The sequence below is a fragment of the Sus scrofa genome, chromosome 2 (assembly GCF_054392235.1).
Source record: "Sus scrofa isolate SSC_HxYL_T2T_F1_AM1 chromosome 2, Sscrofa_HxYL_maternal_Yorkshire_Landrace_v2.0, whole genome shotgun sequence".
NCBI lineage: Eukaryota > Metazoa > Chordata > Mammalia > Artiodactyla > Suidae > Sus > Sus scrofa.
Window position 1 is genome coordinate 11,893,303 of NC_139384.1, and position 17,380 is coordinate 11,910,682.

The 17,380-nt window shown below is 42.6% G+C and overlaps 1 protein-coding gene across 5 annotated transcripts in view; it reads left to right on the forward strand.

Annotated features, from left to right (window-relative positions):
- PATL1 (PAT1 homolog 1, processing body mRNA decay factor) overlaps nt 1–15,343 on the forward strand; it is a 29,524-nt gene extending 14,181 nt beyond the window's left edge. For 2 of the 5 annotated variants that reach the window (XM_021082992.2, XM_085011038.1), the window contains 10 exons: nt 670–850; nt 1,682–1,805; nt 3,014–3,111; nt 3,702–3,761; nt 4,752–4,900; nt 6,220–6,379; nt 10,579–10,734; nt 13,021–13,112; nt 13,208–13,357; nt 13,668–15,343. In XM_021082992.2, coding sequence (XP_020938651.1) covers nt 670–850; nt 1,682–1,805; nt 3,014–3,111; nt 3,702–3,761; nt 4,752–4,900; nt 6,220–6,379; nt 10,579–10,734; nt 13,021–13,112; nt 13,208–13,357; nt 13,668–13,689 — 1,192 coding nt within the window. In that variant the 3' untranslated portion in view covers nt 13,690–15,343. Of the gene's footprint in view, nt 1–669; nt 851–1,681; nt 1,806–3,013; nt 3,112–3,701; nt 3,762–4,751; nt 4,901–6,219; nt 7,118–9,653; nt 11,859–12,407; nt 13,113–13,207; nt 13,358–13,667 lie in introns of all 5 variants that reach the window. The other 3 variants (XR_014836952.1, XR_014836951.1, XM_021082994.2) reach the window with 3 other exon arrangements.
- Nucleotides 15,344–17,380: the final 2,037 nt, after the last annotated feature.

A 17,380-nucleotide genomic window follows, 5' to 3' on the forward strand; every position in this document is an offset into this window, starting at 1 on the left:
TTGGCTTTTTAGGGCTGCACCCACGACATGAAAATTCCCAGGCTAGGGGTCGAATCAGAACTTCAGCTGCTGGCCCATGCCACAGCCACACCAGATTCTTAACCCACTGAGCAGGGCCAGGGATCAAACCCACAACTTCATAGATACTAGTCAGGTCCATTACTGCTGAGCCACAACGAGCTCCAACACAAGATTCTTTAACCCACTCTGCCAGGCTAGGGATAGAACCCAGGCCTCCTCAGCAGCTGGAGCCATTACAGTCAGATTTTTTTTTTTTTTGTCTTTTTGCTATTTTCTTTGGGCCGCTCCCGCAGCATATGGAGGTTCCCAGGCTAGGGGTCCAATCGGAGCTGTAGCCACTGGCCTACACCAGAGCCACAGCAACGAGGGATCCGAGCCACGTCTGCAGCCTACACCACAGCTCACAGCAACGCCGGATCGTTAACCCACTGAGCAAGGGCAGGGACTGAACCCGCAGCCTCATGGTTCCTAGTTGGATCCGTAAACCACTGCGCCACTACGGGAACTCCTACAGTCAGATTTTTAACTCACTGTACCATTCTTTTAACAGAAGTAAGGGAAATCTTTTTTTTAACTGGCCTGGTTTGTGTTATAAGGCATAATTCATGTATCCACTTGGAGTGAATGTGGCATGCATTTCTTTTTCAGTCAGCATCGCAGTCTCAATGGTGCAGGAGATAGAGGAAGTCACCGGAGCAGTCATCAAGATCACCTCCGAAAGGATCCATATGCCAATCTCATGTTACAGCGAGAGAAGGATTGGGTCTCCAAAATCCAGATGATGCAGCTGCAAAGCACTGACCCCTACCTGGATGATTTTTATTACCAGGTAAATTCTCTTGCCAGTTTTGAGGATAACAGTTTAGTCTCTTGCCCTGGTGAAGGCACTCATTTAAATATTGATAGAATTAATATTGATAGGATTTTTTTTTTTTTGAGGTAGTCTTCAAGTAGGTAAGAAGTGACTGAGCAAATTCTGTCCTCTTTTCAAACTGGAGACTCTCACACTATTCACTAAAATGTTTGCATACACCCCTTTTGCTTCTTCCATGTAGAGGCTCTCAGACCAGTATTTTCAGATTCCTTTGGCATCAGCAATCTGGTTCCTTCGATTAAGAATATTGACAGAAAAAAAAAAAAAAAAAAAAAAAGAAGTTCCCGTCGTGGCACATGGTTAACGAATCCGACTAGGAACCATGAGGTTGCGGGTTCGGTCCCTGCCCTTGCTCAGTGGGTTAACGATCCGGCGTTGCCGTGAGCTGTGGTGTAGGTTGCAGATGCGGCTCGGATCCCTCGTTGCTGTGCCTCTGGCGTAGGCCGGTGGCTACAGCTCCGATTCAACCCCTAGCCTGGGAACCTCCATATGCCGTGGGAGCAGCCCAAGAAATAGCAACAACAACAACAACAACAAAAAGACAAAAAAGACAAAAAAAAAAGAATATTGACAGTCTGACTTTAAAGATATTTCCATTGATGATTATTTTGAAAGCTCAGATTTTTTAATAAAGTAAATTCATTGCAATCTAACAAAAACAAAAGATCAGTACATTTATAGAGTACAAGGTGGTGGTGCTGCCACTAGTATAAATTAATTATTCAGTGATAAAGAGCAGCCATATTCTGTGCTTGTTGCAACTAAAATCATATTCTCATGTGGTAGAATTACTTTGAAAAACTGGAGAAACTCTCAGCTGCTGAAGAAGTGCAAGGTGATGGCCCTAAAAAGGAGCGCACCAAGCTCATTACTCCTCAGGTGGCCAAGCTGGAGCATGCCTATAAGCCAGGTAAGGTCCCATCCTCATGCCCAAAATTGAAAAATGTGACATGGTGCTGGTAGGATAAAATAAAAATAATTGTGTAGGAAGTTCCTCTGTGGAGCAGAGGGTTCGTAATGATCCAGCTTTGCCGTAGCAGAAGCATAGGTCACAACCGTGGCACACATTTGATCCCTGGCCCAGGAACTTCCACATACCCCAGGTGCAACGCAAAAAAAGAGAGTTCCCTTGTGGCACAGTAGGTTAAGGATCCAGCATTGTCACTGCAAGGGCCCAAGTCACTGCTGTGGCATGGGTGTGGACAGACAACTGTAAATAACTGTATAGATGATTAGATAGAGATGTTTGAAACTGATTGACTTAGTACCGTTGTCCTTGGCAAATGCAGGGGTCAGTGTTAATCAAGCATGAAATGAATGGTTTGACAGATGGCCTTTTAGATCCTTTACTAAGAGTCCAAGACTTTTTCTTTTCTTTCTTTCTTTTCTTTTTTTTTTTTTTTTTTTTTTTGCTGCATGCATGGGTGGCATATGAAAGTTCCTGGGCCAGGGATCTAATCCAAGATGCATCTGCGGCCTATACCATAGCTATGGCAACGCTGGATCTTTAACCTCCTGCGCTGGCCAGGGGCTCGAACAGCACTTCCATAGAGACAAGCCCACTGCACCATGGGGGGATCTCCCAGAGTCCATGACTTTTAAACCTGTGATAATTTCTAGTATTTGTAAAATAGATAAGGGGGACGTACTTAGGATTTTTGTCATGTTTTCTTTCTTTTGTCTTTGTAGGGACGTGCCTGCGGCACATGGAAGTTTCTGGGCCAAGGGTCATGTGCCAGCCTACGCCACAACCACAGCAATGCAACGACAGGCCTGAGCCTTATCTGTAACCTATGCCACAGCTCATGGCAACACCAGATCCTTAACCCACTGAGCAAGGCCAGGGATTGAACCCACATCCTCATGGATCCTAGTCGGGTTCATTACCACTGAGCCACAAAGGGAACTCACGGATTTTTATTTATTATTGCAACCAAAAAAAAAAAAAAAAAAAAATGGGAAAGGACAGATTTAAATAAGAGGTTGCTTTAGATGATGCATCAATTTTTGTAGTAGTTGTTATGCTCTGAGTAAAGAGTAGTGAATATAAAGATCTTTGAAAGCTGCCTGCCTGCATTGCTGAATTTTTATTTGTTGGAATTTTTTTTGTCCTTGCAGTGCAGTTTGAGGGCTCTTTGGGAAAGCTAACTGTCTCTAGTGTGAATAACCCTCGAAAAATGATTGATGCTGTTGTGACATCTCGGAGTGAGGATGATGTAAGTTTCTACAGAATTGTGTGTTTAAAAAAAGTCTGGGTCATCACTGCTTCTTTGAGGGTCACTGGGTTGGAATCAGGCATAGTGGAGTGTTCATAGTCTGACCTGGAGCTTTCCTAGGCACATCATGGTGTGCTGGGTTTCCACAGATGTGCTAACACCTTCATTCCAAAGGCATCCAGGAGTCTTTGAACTGGGTAACTCTAGCTGCAGACAGCATCAGCTATTTACTCCAGTTTTTAAAATTACTATTTTCTATGTGTTTTATAATTTTCCTGTGATATCTTTATCTTCTGCATTCTGCAGTTATCTTTACCTATGTATGAATTCAGTTTAATAGTTTATATGGATTGATTTAGGCAATTCTCTAACCTTTGTCCACATTAGTTTTGTTTTAGATTATTAATTTTCAAAGTCAAGATTCTCAATTGACAGAATGCTGTAAACCAACTATAATGGAAAAAAATAAAAATCATTTAAAAAAAGATTCTCAAACTATTGTCACAAATGAAATTACACTTGCAACACTCATTAAATTATTTCTAACATGGATAAAGAGTCCATATTGATTAGCCTTGTCTTTTTTTTAGGAGACAAAAGAAAAACAGGTTCGGGACAAAAGACGAAAAACCCTTGTCATAATTGAGAAAGTAAGTTTTAGAATTTCTTGCTATAGTTGGTTTCAGATAAGGAACTGTCAAATCTTTGTGTACACAGCAAGTAGAAAAGTGAACAGTCAGTGTTCTGTGATTTCAGTTAATGGATGTATTTGTGTAAAGTGCTTGTTGTGAATAGCTCACGCTAGAATAGAATGTGGTATGCTTCTGTGACCTAATGGAAAAAACACTGCAGTTAGTTAGAAGTACTGATTTTTTTGTCCAGGTTTGTTCAGTTAACAGCTGGGTGTTTTGGGGAGGGGAGAATGAGAATTTTAAAATGGCACTATTCTGCTTGTAACTTAATTGAGTCCATTAAGTCAGTTCACATGTATTAATTGGACATTTCCCTGAGTACTGGCCACTGTCCTAGGCACTAAGGAAAATGAGTTAGTATATAGACAGCTTGTGAAACACAGATACCATGTTTCAGGACCACAGAGCTTAGGGGTTAAGAGCACAGACTCTGGAAACGGGCTCAAATCATGTCTTTTCCATTTCTCACTGAATCTGTGACTTGAGACAAGTTGCGTAACCTTTCTGTGCTATCCTCAGTTTCTTCATCTGTAAAATGAAATGAAAATGAAATAATTCTCACGGGGCTGTGGTTAGTACTCAGTAAATGAGCACTCAGAAAGTGCTTAGAGCAGTGCCTGGTGCCCAGGAGTAAAATTAACTCCTACCATTTTCATAAACATGAGACATCACTGGGAGCAGTGTTACAGATTGTTTATGTTACAGTGCTATTGTTGCAGCTGGGAACTTCTGGATTAGAGGTCAAGGAGAGACAGAAGGATGTTTGAAGACGTTTTTAAGTTATTTTACTGTTTTTCTGGATTTGAAAGAGCCCCATTTTAGCTCTTAGTCTTAGTTACAATAAGTTTTCGCTCTTTTGCCTTTATCTGGGAATTCTAAACTGAAGTTGTTTATCTAATACTCTGTGATCCCAACCTCGCTTGCTGAGGTCTGCTTTGTCTCACTTAGACCTACAGTTTACTCCTTGATGTGGAGGATTATGAAAGGCGTTACCTCCTAAGTCTAGAGGAAGATAGACCTGCCCTGATGGATGAGAGAAAGCACAAAATTTGTAGCATGTATGACAACTTAAGGGGGAAATTGCCTGGACAAGAGAGGTAAGAGTGGTGCACTTTGGTGAAAATATGAGATTACCTGAACCCCTTCCTCCCAGCTTTATACCTTCTACCCTTTGGATCCCCTTTCTTATCTTAGTACAGTCACAGTCTTTCCTTTGGCCTGACTCAAGTGCCACCTCATATAAAACATTGCATAATTCCTTCCAGCCAGGAAAAAAAAAAATCTTACCCTGAATTCACGTATTCAGCAGGTACCTATTCAGTATCTCCTGGGACCTGTGCTAGGTGCTGGAGATGCAGGGGAGAACATTATTTCGGTTCTGTTGTTGAACGTACAGAGTGTTATCTTGCTTATGTTTATTAATATTCAATCTTGTCATCTTTATGTATTTTCTTTCCTACTAAGATGGAAAGTGTATTTATACCTCCTTGGGATTTCCATGTAACAGTTATTTCCCATGGAAACCAGTCAGTCTTCCAGTGGAGACTGAGCTCCTTAATATAACTTCTTCTCTGTATCTCTGTCATTTCTCTCCCACCCAGTATCTGGAACAGAATTTTGTTAATGGTAAATGCCCTATAAATCCCAAATATTTAATGATTGGAAAAGAACTGTGTCTCCTAGCCACTTCTCTTCTGTTTGCCCATGGAAGAGAACTGATGATTCTTCTGAGCCAGCAGCACATAGACAAAACAGAACATTAAAAAAAAAGCACCTTCTTGTTAACACACCTTTCCTAGTGTTGGGCTGACAGGGAACTTGTTGAAAAAATTTGAATTTATCCGTAAATTTGAGTGTTATGTAGCCATTAAAATGTGTGTAGTTAAAGTATCATTTACGTCATAGAAAAGGGTTTACAAGAATTTCTTGAGTGAAAAAAGTCAAGTAAAAAAACAAAAAGAAATCAAGTAACAAAGCCATGTGAATTATGTGGACTCTTTTTAAATAAAGATAAAACTATACAGTACATAGTAAAATGTCTTCAAAATGGTTAAGTGGTAATTAACTCAGATTTGAAATATTATTTCCTTTTTTCTTCCGTATATTTTCAGATTTTGCTGTTGTAAAACCATGTTATTTGTGTAGCTACCTAAAAGTTAATAAAGGAAATTAATGCATATAGTTTGATCAAGTTTTTTTTTTTGATACAGTTTTTGAAATGATTTTCAGTATTTGTGAAACCTGAAAAATTATTTTTGTTATTTGGTTGCGAGCTGGAGAAATAATTCTCACTGCTCTGTAGTACAGACAATTGTGAAGTGAAAATAAATGCAGTGTATTCATCAGTAACATGTAAAAGGAAAAGGGGGATTTTTTACACTGTTCTTGCTAAGTTAGCATTTTCCTTCTGCTGCAGGCCAAGCGATGACCACTTTGTACAGATCATGTGTATCCGAAAAGGGAAGAGAATGGTTGCCCGTATTCTCCCTTTCCTTTCCACAGAGCAAGCCGCTGACATTCTCATGACAACAGCCAGGAACCTCCCTTTCCTTATCAAGAAGGATGCACAAGATGAGGTGATCCACCACGTGTGGGACATCTTTCCTTTGGGTCTTCACAGTTGATAAGAGTCCACCTTTCTTTTCCTTCCCCTTTTCCTTTTTGTGTTTTGTCTAAGCATTCCTAAACATGAGGAAAGTGGTAATTCCATTGTATTTGACGTAAGTTAGGAAGCTGTGGTATAGTCTTAAAGTCCCGTGGTAATGCAGCAGGTTAAGGATCCAGTATTGCCACTGCAGCGGCTTGGGTCCCTGGCCTGGGAACTTCCACGTGTTGCAGGCGTGGCCAGAAAAAAAAAAAAGTAGTATTAAAAGTTCAAGGCAAGAAATCAATTAGGGTAACACAAAGGACCAGTATTATTAAGTGTGAGATTCAGAATAGTAGAATTTTTTGAGCGTGAACCTGAAAGAGTTGAAAATTATTCCTTCTGAAATAATAATAGAGTTGAAGGAATTTCTTCTTGATATTTTAGCATCTGCAGAAGAAATGCAGAGACGTTTAGGTGTCATCCTTGCAAAAATTGAAGTGAGTTGTAACAAGTAATTTTTTTTAAAGATTTCAAGAATGAAAAATGATGTGGAGGAAAGTTTTAAAAGGATCTGAAGTTTATTGCAGAAAGCAGAAGACAACTTACAGAATATAAATTGTTGTAGGGTCCTACTAGATAGAACAGAAACTATACTCAATCTCTTGGGACAGACCATGATAGAATAGTATATAAAAAAGAATGTAGGAGTTCCCATCGTGGCTCAGTGGTTAACAAACCCGACTAGCATCCATGAGGACGAGGGTTTGATCCCTGGCCTCACTCAGTGGGTTAAGGATCCAGCGTTGCCACGAGCTGTGGTGTAGGTCGCAGACGCAGCTCGATCCCACATTGCTGTGGCTCTAGTGTAGGCCAGCGGCTACAGCTCTGTTTGAACCCCTAGCCTAGGAATCTTCATATGCCACAGGCACGGCCCTATATAAACACACACACACAAAAAGTGTATATATATATATATATATATGTGTGTGTGTGTGTGTAGGTATGTATGTATGTATGACTGGGTCACTTCGCTATACAGCAAAAATTGGCACATTGAAAATCAACTATACTTTGGTTTTAAAAAATTGTAAGCAATGAGATAGGTATTCACCCATTACAATCACAGAAGTATTCATCAATGGAAACAAGTTTGGGAGAGCTTTATTCATTCAGAAAAAAAAAAAAAAAAAAAAAAAATTTCCACACTCTTAGCATATGGACATTCCTGGGCCAGGGATAGAATCCAAGCCAAAGCTGTCACCTATGCCGCACCTGTGGCAACACCAGATCCTCAACCCACTGTTCCAGGCCAGGGATCAAACCTGTGCTGCTGCAGAGACAAGGCTGGATTCTTTTCTTTTTTCTTTTTTTGGAGGGGCCACCCCGAGACATACGGAGTTCCCTGACCAGAAATTAGGTCCAAGCCACAGTCATGACCTAAGCTGCAGCTGCAGCAATGACAGATCCTTAACCCACTGTGCCGGGCAAGGGATCGAATCTCTGTCCCAGCGCTTCCAAGATGCTGCCAATCCCCTTGTGCCACAGCAGGAATTCCGACAAGGCCAGATCCTTAACCTGCTGCACCGCATCAAGAACTCTATCTTTCAGCAAACACTTAGCGAACACGTCTTATACCCAGCACTGCTTATGTCCTAGAAGTATAGCACCTAGTTGTAGGTGCTGAGAATTAAGAATCCAAAGATGCCTGTTTTATTGGAGCTTACCTGCTAGTAAGGAAAACTTGGTTAAATAGAGCGAGGCTAAGGTTCTACCTGTATGTGTTAAAAAGTGATGGACTACATTCTAAATACCATCTGTTTGAAGTAATGGCAGGTTCCAGGTCGGGCATAAAATGTACAAGAGAATCCTGGATTATCTTGTGTCCGAAAGCAAGGAAGCTAAAAGATTACTAGTTCCTGTGTAAAAGATGTGCAAACCAACTTGAAAGGGCCTCCTTTTGAACAGAATGGGGTTATTTGCATCAGAAGGAAAAGTTGTAGCAGTGGATTGAAATAGAGTAAATATATTTAATGAGTTCATAATGATATGAAAAAATATATTAATCTCCAGAGTTTTCTAGGCCATCAACTCATTATTCTGAAAATGGGTAAATAAAAAGAATCAAGCATTTATCTTGCCCCATTACAACTAAATGCCATTGAGACTAGAGAGTGGATAATAGATTTTCTTTATAGAAGAATATCAGCTAATAAATTCAAAAGAAATGATAAAATAGAAGGTTGCCATTTTACAGCTCCTAATGGAAAAGCAATTGATCTGGGCAGTAGCCATAACTGGTGCCCAGTTGATCTGGGCAGCAGCCGTTACTGGTGCCAGAAGCCTTAGGTGAAAGCTGCTGGGGAACTTCACAGTAGTTGGGTCAGATTGACAACACCCGAACCCACTGACGACTGTTAACACCTCTCAGGGGAGAACAACCAGACGCAGAAGCCGTAGAAAGCACACAACTCTCTCCATGAAGTTTTCTCACCCTCTACCACCCTGACCCCTCCATTGCACTTGAACTTAATCAGACCTCTAATTCTATCTAATTGCCAGGTTTTTGGGGAAAAAAACAGAGGATGGTGGAACCTGTTAGGTGGTACCACAGAGGTGCCTTTAGCCAGGGCCCAAGTATGGGACAAATGACCCAGTTTCTTCAACAAATAAATGTCATGAGAAAAGGAGATGGGCCGTGACAAAGGATTTGTTAACAGATTTGAAAAGCCTTACCAGCCAAAATGCAGTATGTATGGATCATATTTGAATCAAGATTAAAATAAACCAGCTGCAAGAAGACATTTTTGAGACAGTTGGACAAATTTGAATTTGGAGTAGATACTAAATGATGATTAAGGAGTTAAATTCTTTTAGGTACAATAATATTGAGAGATTTTATTAGATATACAAATGGAAGTATTTATGGATGAAATGATATGCTGTGGGAGGATCATAGATTCATAAGATCAAGAACCTGTTGATCGAATTGGTGTTGAAATTGGGTTATAGGTACATCGATTTCACTGTATTGTTCTTGGTACTTTAGTGTATGTTTAAAAATGCCTTAATTTTTCTTGGTTGTTTGTTTTTTTGTCTTTTTAGGGCCACACGTGGTATATGGAAGTGCCTGGGCTAGAAGTCAAATTGGAGCTGTAGCTGCCGGCCTATACCCCAGCCACAGCAACTCAGGATCCGAGCCACATCTGCAGTCTACACCACAGCTCACAGCAACACTGGATCCTTAACCCACTGAATGAAGCCAGGGATCAAACCCAAGTCCTCATGGATACTAGTTGGGTTCGTTACCTGGGCCATGACGGGAACTCCCAAAATGCCTTAATTTTTTAAGCTTTGTTTATTTAGAGTAGTAGATCACAAGGACTCTACTCTCCATCCTTGGATGCTGTTTAAAGTCACTTTTTATACCAGGGGCATTAAGTGCTGAAAGCAGTCTTGATTTCCGTTCAAGTGGTTTGTTGGTGGCTCTGAATTTTAACTTCCCGGTCTGGACCTTAAGGCAAAGCAGAATGAGTGGAGTAGCAGGCTGGGATCCATGGCCTTGGATTCTGGTTCTAGCTTTGTAACCAAACACCGAGTTTCTGATCACTTAGCTTCTCTGATAATCCATAGAATAGATTAATTAGTTCTCCATTTCCTCATTGAGCTTTTATAAAGATAAAAGAAGGTAATTAAGTCTGCAGACACTTCTCTGTAACTCTTTAGCACTCAGAATTTTCTTATGTTAGAGCGCTTCTCACAGTATTTTGAAGTTGCCACTTCACTCATGGCTTCTCCTTTGTACTTTAGATCCCTGAGCATCTGTCCTGTTTACCATTTGTTTTTAGCCCATGGTGCCTGGCACATTGTAAGCCTCTGAATATTTGTGGAATGCTTGTGAATGTTTTATCATGAATCTTGGTTTGGGTTTGAGAACTGATTTTATTTACACCTTTAGTTCACACAAGTCATGATGTTTCCTATGTAAATTGAGTTGAAAATGTTCTCAGTGGAAACCATAGACTCTGTTCTTAGGGCACTAGTAGTGTCTGCTAGACCTGTCAGCCCTGGTCAGTCTTGCTTCGGGCAGCTGAGCATAAGCTGGGTGCCCTTCCGTGCATGCCCACTGATGGCGTGTGACTGAAGTAACAGTTGCCGGGATGTAATGTGCTTTTTTCCCCCTTTTGATAGGTGCTGCCATGCTTATTGAGTCCCTTCTCTCTCCTCCTCTATCATCTTCCATCAGTGACTGTCACCAGCCTTCTGCAACAGCTAATGAACCTACCTCAGAGTGCAGCCGCGCCAGCACCTGCCAGCCCCCACCTCACTGCTGTGCTCCAGAACAAGGTGGTCTTGCCCTTCTGTGTCCATGAACTTTATGAGGATTCTAAATGTAAATTATGGGTGAAAATAAGGGCTGCCGTGGCAGTTGTTTTCCTTCAGCCAGGAGTTACATTGAGCTCGTAGTGACAACAGCTAGAAATAACAGTGGTTTCAACAAAATAGAACTTCCTATGTCATGTGGAGTAAATCTGGTGTGGTGACTCCGAGGTATTGGGCAAGCAGGCTCCTTCAGTTTCACTGCTTTGCCATCCTTAGCAGTGGCTGCCAGACTCGTGACCTGTCACGGTCCACAGTGGTTGTGGAAGTCAGGGCTCCACTTCGCCTTAGGGAAGAGGTGTGGTTAGAGACCCAAAAGATGTGGAGTAGCTGTCTCTCCTTCCTTGGACTTTTTCCAGGAGCTCTGATCACCAACTCCTACTTTCCCTCAGTGGCGAGGTCTTAGTTGTGGGCCACATCTAACTGCAGGGAAGGCTGGAACAGATTCATTTATATCAGATTAAAGGTCCAGAGACCCAGGGAGAGCGTAATACAGAAGAAAAGCATGAGCTTTTAGGCAGAGCAGGTTTCCACTCCTTGTCTCCCCCTCCTGGGTGTGTGACCCTGAATAGCTGATTTCACTTTGCTGAGCTGATGTGTAAAGTGGAGGTGATAACGTCGACCTCAGAGTTGTCCTGTTACTTAGATGAGAAAAGAGCCGTGAGCCGTTCAGGGTAATGCCGGCTTCGTAGTGGGCCCTCGTTGAGAGCCGTGTTAGAGCAGAGGGAAAAGTAGACCCAAGCCCTCTTTCTTCTTGCACCCGAAAGCCTGCCGAAAGCATGGCTCCGAAAGGCAGTTAGTACCTCAGAGGCTGAGAGGGCTGACGCTGCCTTGGGGAACTTAAGACAGGGGTTCTGGGTGCTTAGTTATGTGTTTTCATGTTATTTGGTCTTTCAGCTTTAATTGTGATGAAGGTAGTAGAGGGAGTTCCTGTCGTGGCTCAGTGGTAACAAACCCAACTACTAGTATCCATGCGGACTCGGGTTCAATCCCTGGTCTCATTTGGTGGGTTTAGGATCCGTCATTGCCGTGAGCTGTGGTATAGGTCACAGATGTGGTTTGGATCCTGCTTTGCTGTCTCTGTGGCGTAGGCTGGCAGCTGCAGTTCTGATTTGACCCCTAGCCTGGGAACTTCCATATGTCTCAGGTGTGGCCCTAAAAGCCAAAAAAAAGCATGAAGTCAGAAAAGATTATGTAGCCTGTTGTTTTTTGACAATGATATGAAGGGAACTTTTAGGGAAAGGCAAGGTTATCCTCTGTGAGGTGAACTCAGAAAAGAGGGATGGAATCCCAGAATATCCCCAGCTTCTCTTTATGGTCCATTAACACTGTGAGTCATCTATTTAACCTAATAATTGTCCATATTTGTATTTTCACTCTGTGCCCGTCAGACTACCTGTTTCCTTCTGTTACTGTTCACTGAATAAAACAAATCCTTCTGTACTTCAGTCTCTACAGAATGTTGCTACATTTTAATAATCCTAGATACTGTGGATATATCTGTTTATTCTTTCTCTCTTTTTATTAATTACTCTCAACATTCTCTCTAAGCCTTTATATTTCCAGATAGGTGTGTCCTTTTTTTTTTTTGTCTTTTTGTCTTTTCTAGGGCCACACCCACAGCATATGGAGGTTCCCAGGCTAGGGGTCTAATCGGAGCTGTAGCCCTACACCACAGATCATGGCAATGCAGGATCCTTAACCCACTGAGCGAGGCCAGGAATAGAACCCGAAACCTCATGGTTCCTAGTCAGATTTGTTAACCACTGAGCCACAACAGGAACTCCAGGTATGTCCTTTTTAAAGGAATTGTCTCTTTATACTCTCATCACTCCAGTTACCTCTATTTATATGTTTTCCCACAGGCCTTAACACCTTTTTTCTTAATTCAAGTTCTATTTAATGTTTTTTATTCTATGAATTTTAATTTTCTGTATCAAAGTTTGTCTTCATGTAACTTTCCATTTTAATCCATTTTTGTTCTAGTAAATAGGGGAAAAAGCTAAACCCCCACATTATCCATGGCAGGAAAAAATCTTCCCGTCTCGGGGTGGGGTGGGGGAGAGTCCTTGGCACGGGGACCTCCTTGCCGCATTGAGGGTGCTTGTGGCTGTGCCGCGAGAAAGATACGGCCTCTCAGCTCTGGCTGTTTCACAGAGCAGCACCCTGAAGGGTGTTGGTCTCTTCCCCGTCCAAGGCCAGGGTCCCCTCAGCGCGGTGCAGGCTTGTCTGACCCTCTCTCTCCTCTCGTAGTTTGGCCTGTCACTGCTCCTCGTCATCCTGAGCCGTGGGGAGGACCTACAGAGTTCAGACCCCGCTTCAGAATCCACGCAAAACAGCCAGTGGTCAGTCTGGGCTACGTTTCTTCTTTTATTTTAAGTTCTTGTAGGTACTTTTTCATTCTTTTTCTTACATTGTTATTACCGGTTTTCCCTGTCAGGACGGAGGTGATGTTCATGGCAACCCGAGAACTTCTGCGGATTCCCCAGGCAGCCCTGGCCAAGCCGATCTCTATACCCACAAACCTAGTATCCCTCTTTTCTCGTTATGTTGACCGACAGAAACTGAACTTGCTGGAGACAAAACTGCAGTAAGTTTGAAACAGGAAAGTTCCACATCTCCCTGAAGTTGGCCCTTGAGAAGTTATGTTGAGGAGGTCGGGGGGCGTGAAACTGAATTTGGGGGAAGAGCTTAAAGACTTACAGCAAATACGTGAGTGTCGACTAGCTATAGAACACTGTACTGGGTACAGCAGAACCCTCATCGGTGAATAAATGCGAAGGGTAGAAGTGTCTTAGGTATTTTGTTATGAGAATTATTCATGCAAGGATGTAACTCAAAGGACCGCCTTCTGTTTTAACTCATTCATACAGGTCTTCTTTCTCTCTCTTTATACCTAGGCTAGTTCAGGGGATACGGTAAAGATCTCCACATGCGTCCTGTACCTCCTCTTGGCTGCCACCTGCACTGCTGCCATCGCCAATGGAGTGTTGTTTTTAATGAGGGAGGGAAGGTAGCTTATTCCCCAGAGCATCTTGTGGGACCCATTCCTGTTCACAGGGTTGTCTCTGAGTGCCAGGTATTGCCCCACTGCTCTGAGATCTGGCTGGGTGATACTTCTGCTGGTTTCTTTTTACCTTCTGTGTTACAATTCTGCATGTCCTACTTTTCCTCAATTCTTCTCAATTTCGCATTTTCTTTGCCCTAGAGACACAAATATAATCTCTCCCTTTGTCCTACCACCACTACTCCAGTTCAGAATAGATTGTAGTCTGCCAAAGGGTTCCTTCCCTCATCCTATCGCAGTCTGTTTTTATTGCCCCATATTAACATGCCCATAGGAGAGCCAGTTGAGTAGAAATCAATATAGATATGCACACGCACCCTATATATACATTTATGTGGTCTCCAGAGGATCCTTAAAGAAGGAGTTTTAGATTGAGAACTATTTAGTTGACACATCCCTTTTCTAACCACAAACCAGCTGATGTATTTTTAATCTGTTTCTCGTCCATCTTGTAATGAATTTGGTGGGTTCTTCTTGTTTTAATATAAATATAGGGTATGCAGCACGTTTAATAAAATCAGAATTCTTAATTGGCCGATGCCCAGCTCTAGGCTGAGAAGTCCTTTATCTTTTCCCCCACTTGTATTTCCTTTTTTCTGTCCACCTCAGTGGAAACAGCACACGGTTAAGCCTTTTCCTGCTACAACTACAGTGTACTTGAGCCTGTCCCCTCAGGGACATGGAGGATTGCCAGAGATGATCCGAACTTAGAGCCTGCTTCCACAGTGTGGCTTTTGCACACTTCCTCTGTCTTCCTGAAACTACTTCAGTAAGCCATGCCGTTCCTTCTCTCTTCCCTGTTTTTATTTGGTGTTGTGGGTAGAAGCCCCAGACCTAACCATGGAAGCTAAGTTCGGCCCACCTTGCTCTTCAGTCTTCTCCACACTGTGGGCAGAAGCGCCGTCCTTGCTACTTCATCTCACCCAGGTCCCATTCCAGGCAGCCAGGGCCTGGGTTTGAATTCTAGCGGGGACAGCCTGCCATCATCCTTTCCACTCACCCTCTCCCGTTCAGCAGTCAGCCAGGTTAAGGGGTTTGGTCCCTAGTGGTTACAGCCCTCAAGGAAATGAAATCTGAATTAACTCTACATGACTGTCCTTGATACACATTCTGCTGTTCTCACCTTTTCGAATGTAGTAGGGGGACAGGTCATGATGTTTGAAGAGAAGAAGCATTTTGCACATACACGTGTTGTACAACAGTAAACTCCTCCGTTGTAACCAGCCGTCACGTCTCCATCTCCATCTCTTCCCGTTCTGTAGCCCCGGCTCCACCAGCTGTTCCCCCTTGGCGTTGCCGAGCTTCCCCACGCGGTTAGCTACTGACTCTTTCCACTCTGCGCCTTTCCTCCCTTCCCCTCACAACTGATCAAGTGAAGACTTGGTTATTATTTCTTCCTTTATGTGCTTTATTTTTTTTGTTTGGTTCTAATTAATAAAAATTAAAGTTTCTAAATTTACATTTTTATAGGGTATTGTAAATAAAAACAAATTGTATACTTGAAAAAAATGTGTGCCTACTTTTCTGCTTGTTACTTCTAAACAGACTTTTCAGTGTGTTTCCAGCATGTTTAGCTAGACTGGCAAACCTCTTGGTATTGGGGGTTAGTAAGGCTATTATGACCTGATGTTTTTACCTTTTTTATTTTGTCGTAAGAGAGGAAAGATCTTAGGTGTACAGGATAACTTTCCTTTAAAAATCTAGGTTCCCCCACACATAGGCTTTTAACTACAAAACAGAATTGTAAGTTTCAGTAGACACACTACAGTTGATCTTCTTCATCTCCAGGCATATGAGACTTTTTTAAGGAACTTCACATAGCACAGTAGGGCCTTAAGCTGCCTTCATGGTTAGTATTTCCTTACCTCTCACATCTCTTCAAAGGAGGTGGTTCATTGTAGTAAATTCATGTTAACTATTTCAAATGTGAGTGTGGATTTTGCTCTAAAATGCTCATTAAAAGATTGGGTTCTCTCTTCCTTTCTTCACCCTTGTGGTGTGTGCCATCGACTCTTCCCTTCTGTGTCTTCTCCAAGTCTCACCAGAGACTTGCAGGATCAAGTGATACCCGACCAAGAAACAAAAGCAGGTCTTCCCATTCCCCCGTAGGTTCTCCTGCAAACTGGTCCTAGTGTCAAGTACAACTCCAAGAGGAGCCATCAGAGAAGAACCAGGCTGGGTCTACAGGGACTCACACATGAGAGGCACACATACTGATGTTCTGTCAAGGTCACTAGCACCTGACTGTATCAGGCTGAAAGCATCACCACTATCTGGGTAATTGGGCATGTTTTATTCGGAAGATGATTTTTTTTTTCCTTTGTTTCTATGCTTCTGCACTAATAGGTTGGTTCAGTAGTAAATATTTGAAAGCTTTTGTTGGGGAGGGGGGATTTCAAACAATTAGAGAAGGCAGAACAAGTTAAAAATGAGGGAGGAGGAGTTCCCGTCGTGGCGCAGTGGTTAACGAATCCGACTAGGAACCATGAGGTTGCGGGTTCGGTCCCTGCCCTTGCTCAGTGGGTTAACGATCTGGCGTTGCCGTGAACTGTGGTGTAGGTTGCAGACGCGGCTCGGATCCTGAGTTGCTGTGGCTCTGGCGTAGGCCGGTGGCTACAGATCCGATTCAACCCCTAGCCTGGGAACCTCCATATGCCGCGGGAGCGGCCCAAGAAATAGTAACAACAACAACAACAACAAAAAGACAAAAGACAAAAAAAAAAAAAAATGAGGGAGGAGATAATTCAACATTACTGGATGCCTACTCACATAAAGTGCAGTTTTTCCTGGTGAGCAGACAGGCTTCTTGAGGGGAAGTAGGTAGCACAATGGTGAGCAGCAGAGCAGGAGGCTCAATCAGGATATGCTTAATGCTATGAGGGAATGACGGTCTTCTGGTAAAAGATTCATTCTCACCACTTATGTGAAAGAGCAGAGGTCTCAATTGATAGCTCTGCTGTGTTAGGATAGACCCAGCCCAGTGGTGCCCTTTCATCCCCAGAAGACTAGATTCAGAATGAAAGGAGTGAGATGCTGTGGTCCAGCATCTAAGGTGTGAGGGAGCCGAAGTCCCTGGATAGCTGGTTATTGGTGAGGTTTATGAGCTCTGCTCCTCTTTAGATTACAGTCTCCACTACGGTTTGAGGAAATGTCCAGAAAACATCAGTATTACATTTCTTGTGAGAAGAAAACCAAGTTTAAGACGTCCTTACAATAACTACCAGCTGGGTTTTGAATCATGTGGTAAATACCAGATACTACATTTTGGTCTTTAAAAAGTTGTTCTAAGACTCAACCAATGAGAGCAGCATTAACCTCCTGACTAATTATATGTGAAAGATAGAATATGCACTAAAATAATTTATAACAACATAGCACAGAATTCAAAACTGACATCAGGAGTTCCTGGCATTGTTCACTGGGTCAGAGATCTGGCATTGCTGCAAGTGTAGGTCGCAGATAAGCCTCGGATCCAAGTGTCACCATGGCTGTGGCACAGGCCTTCAGCTGCAGCTCTGATTTGACCCCTAGCCCAGGAACTTCCAT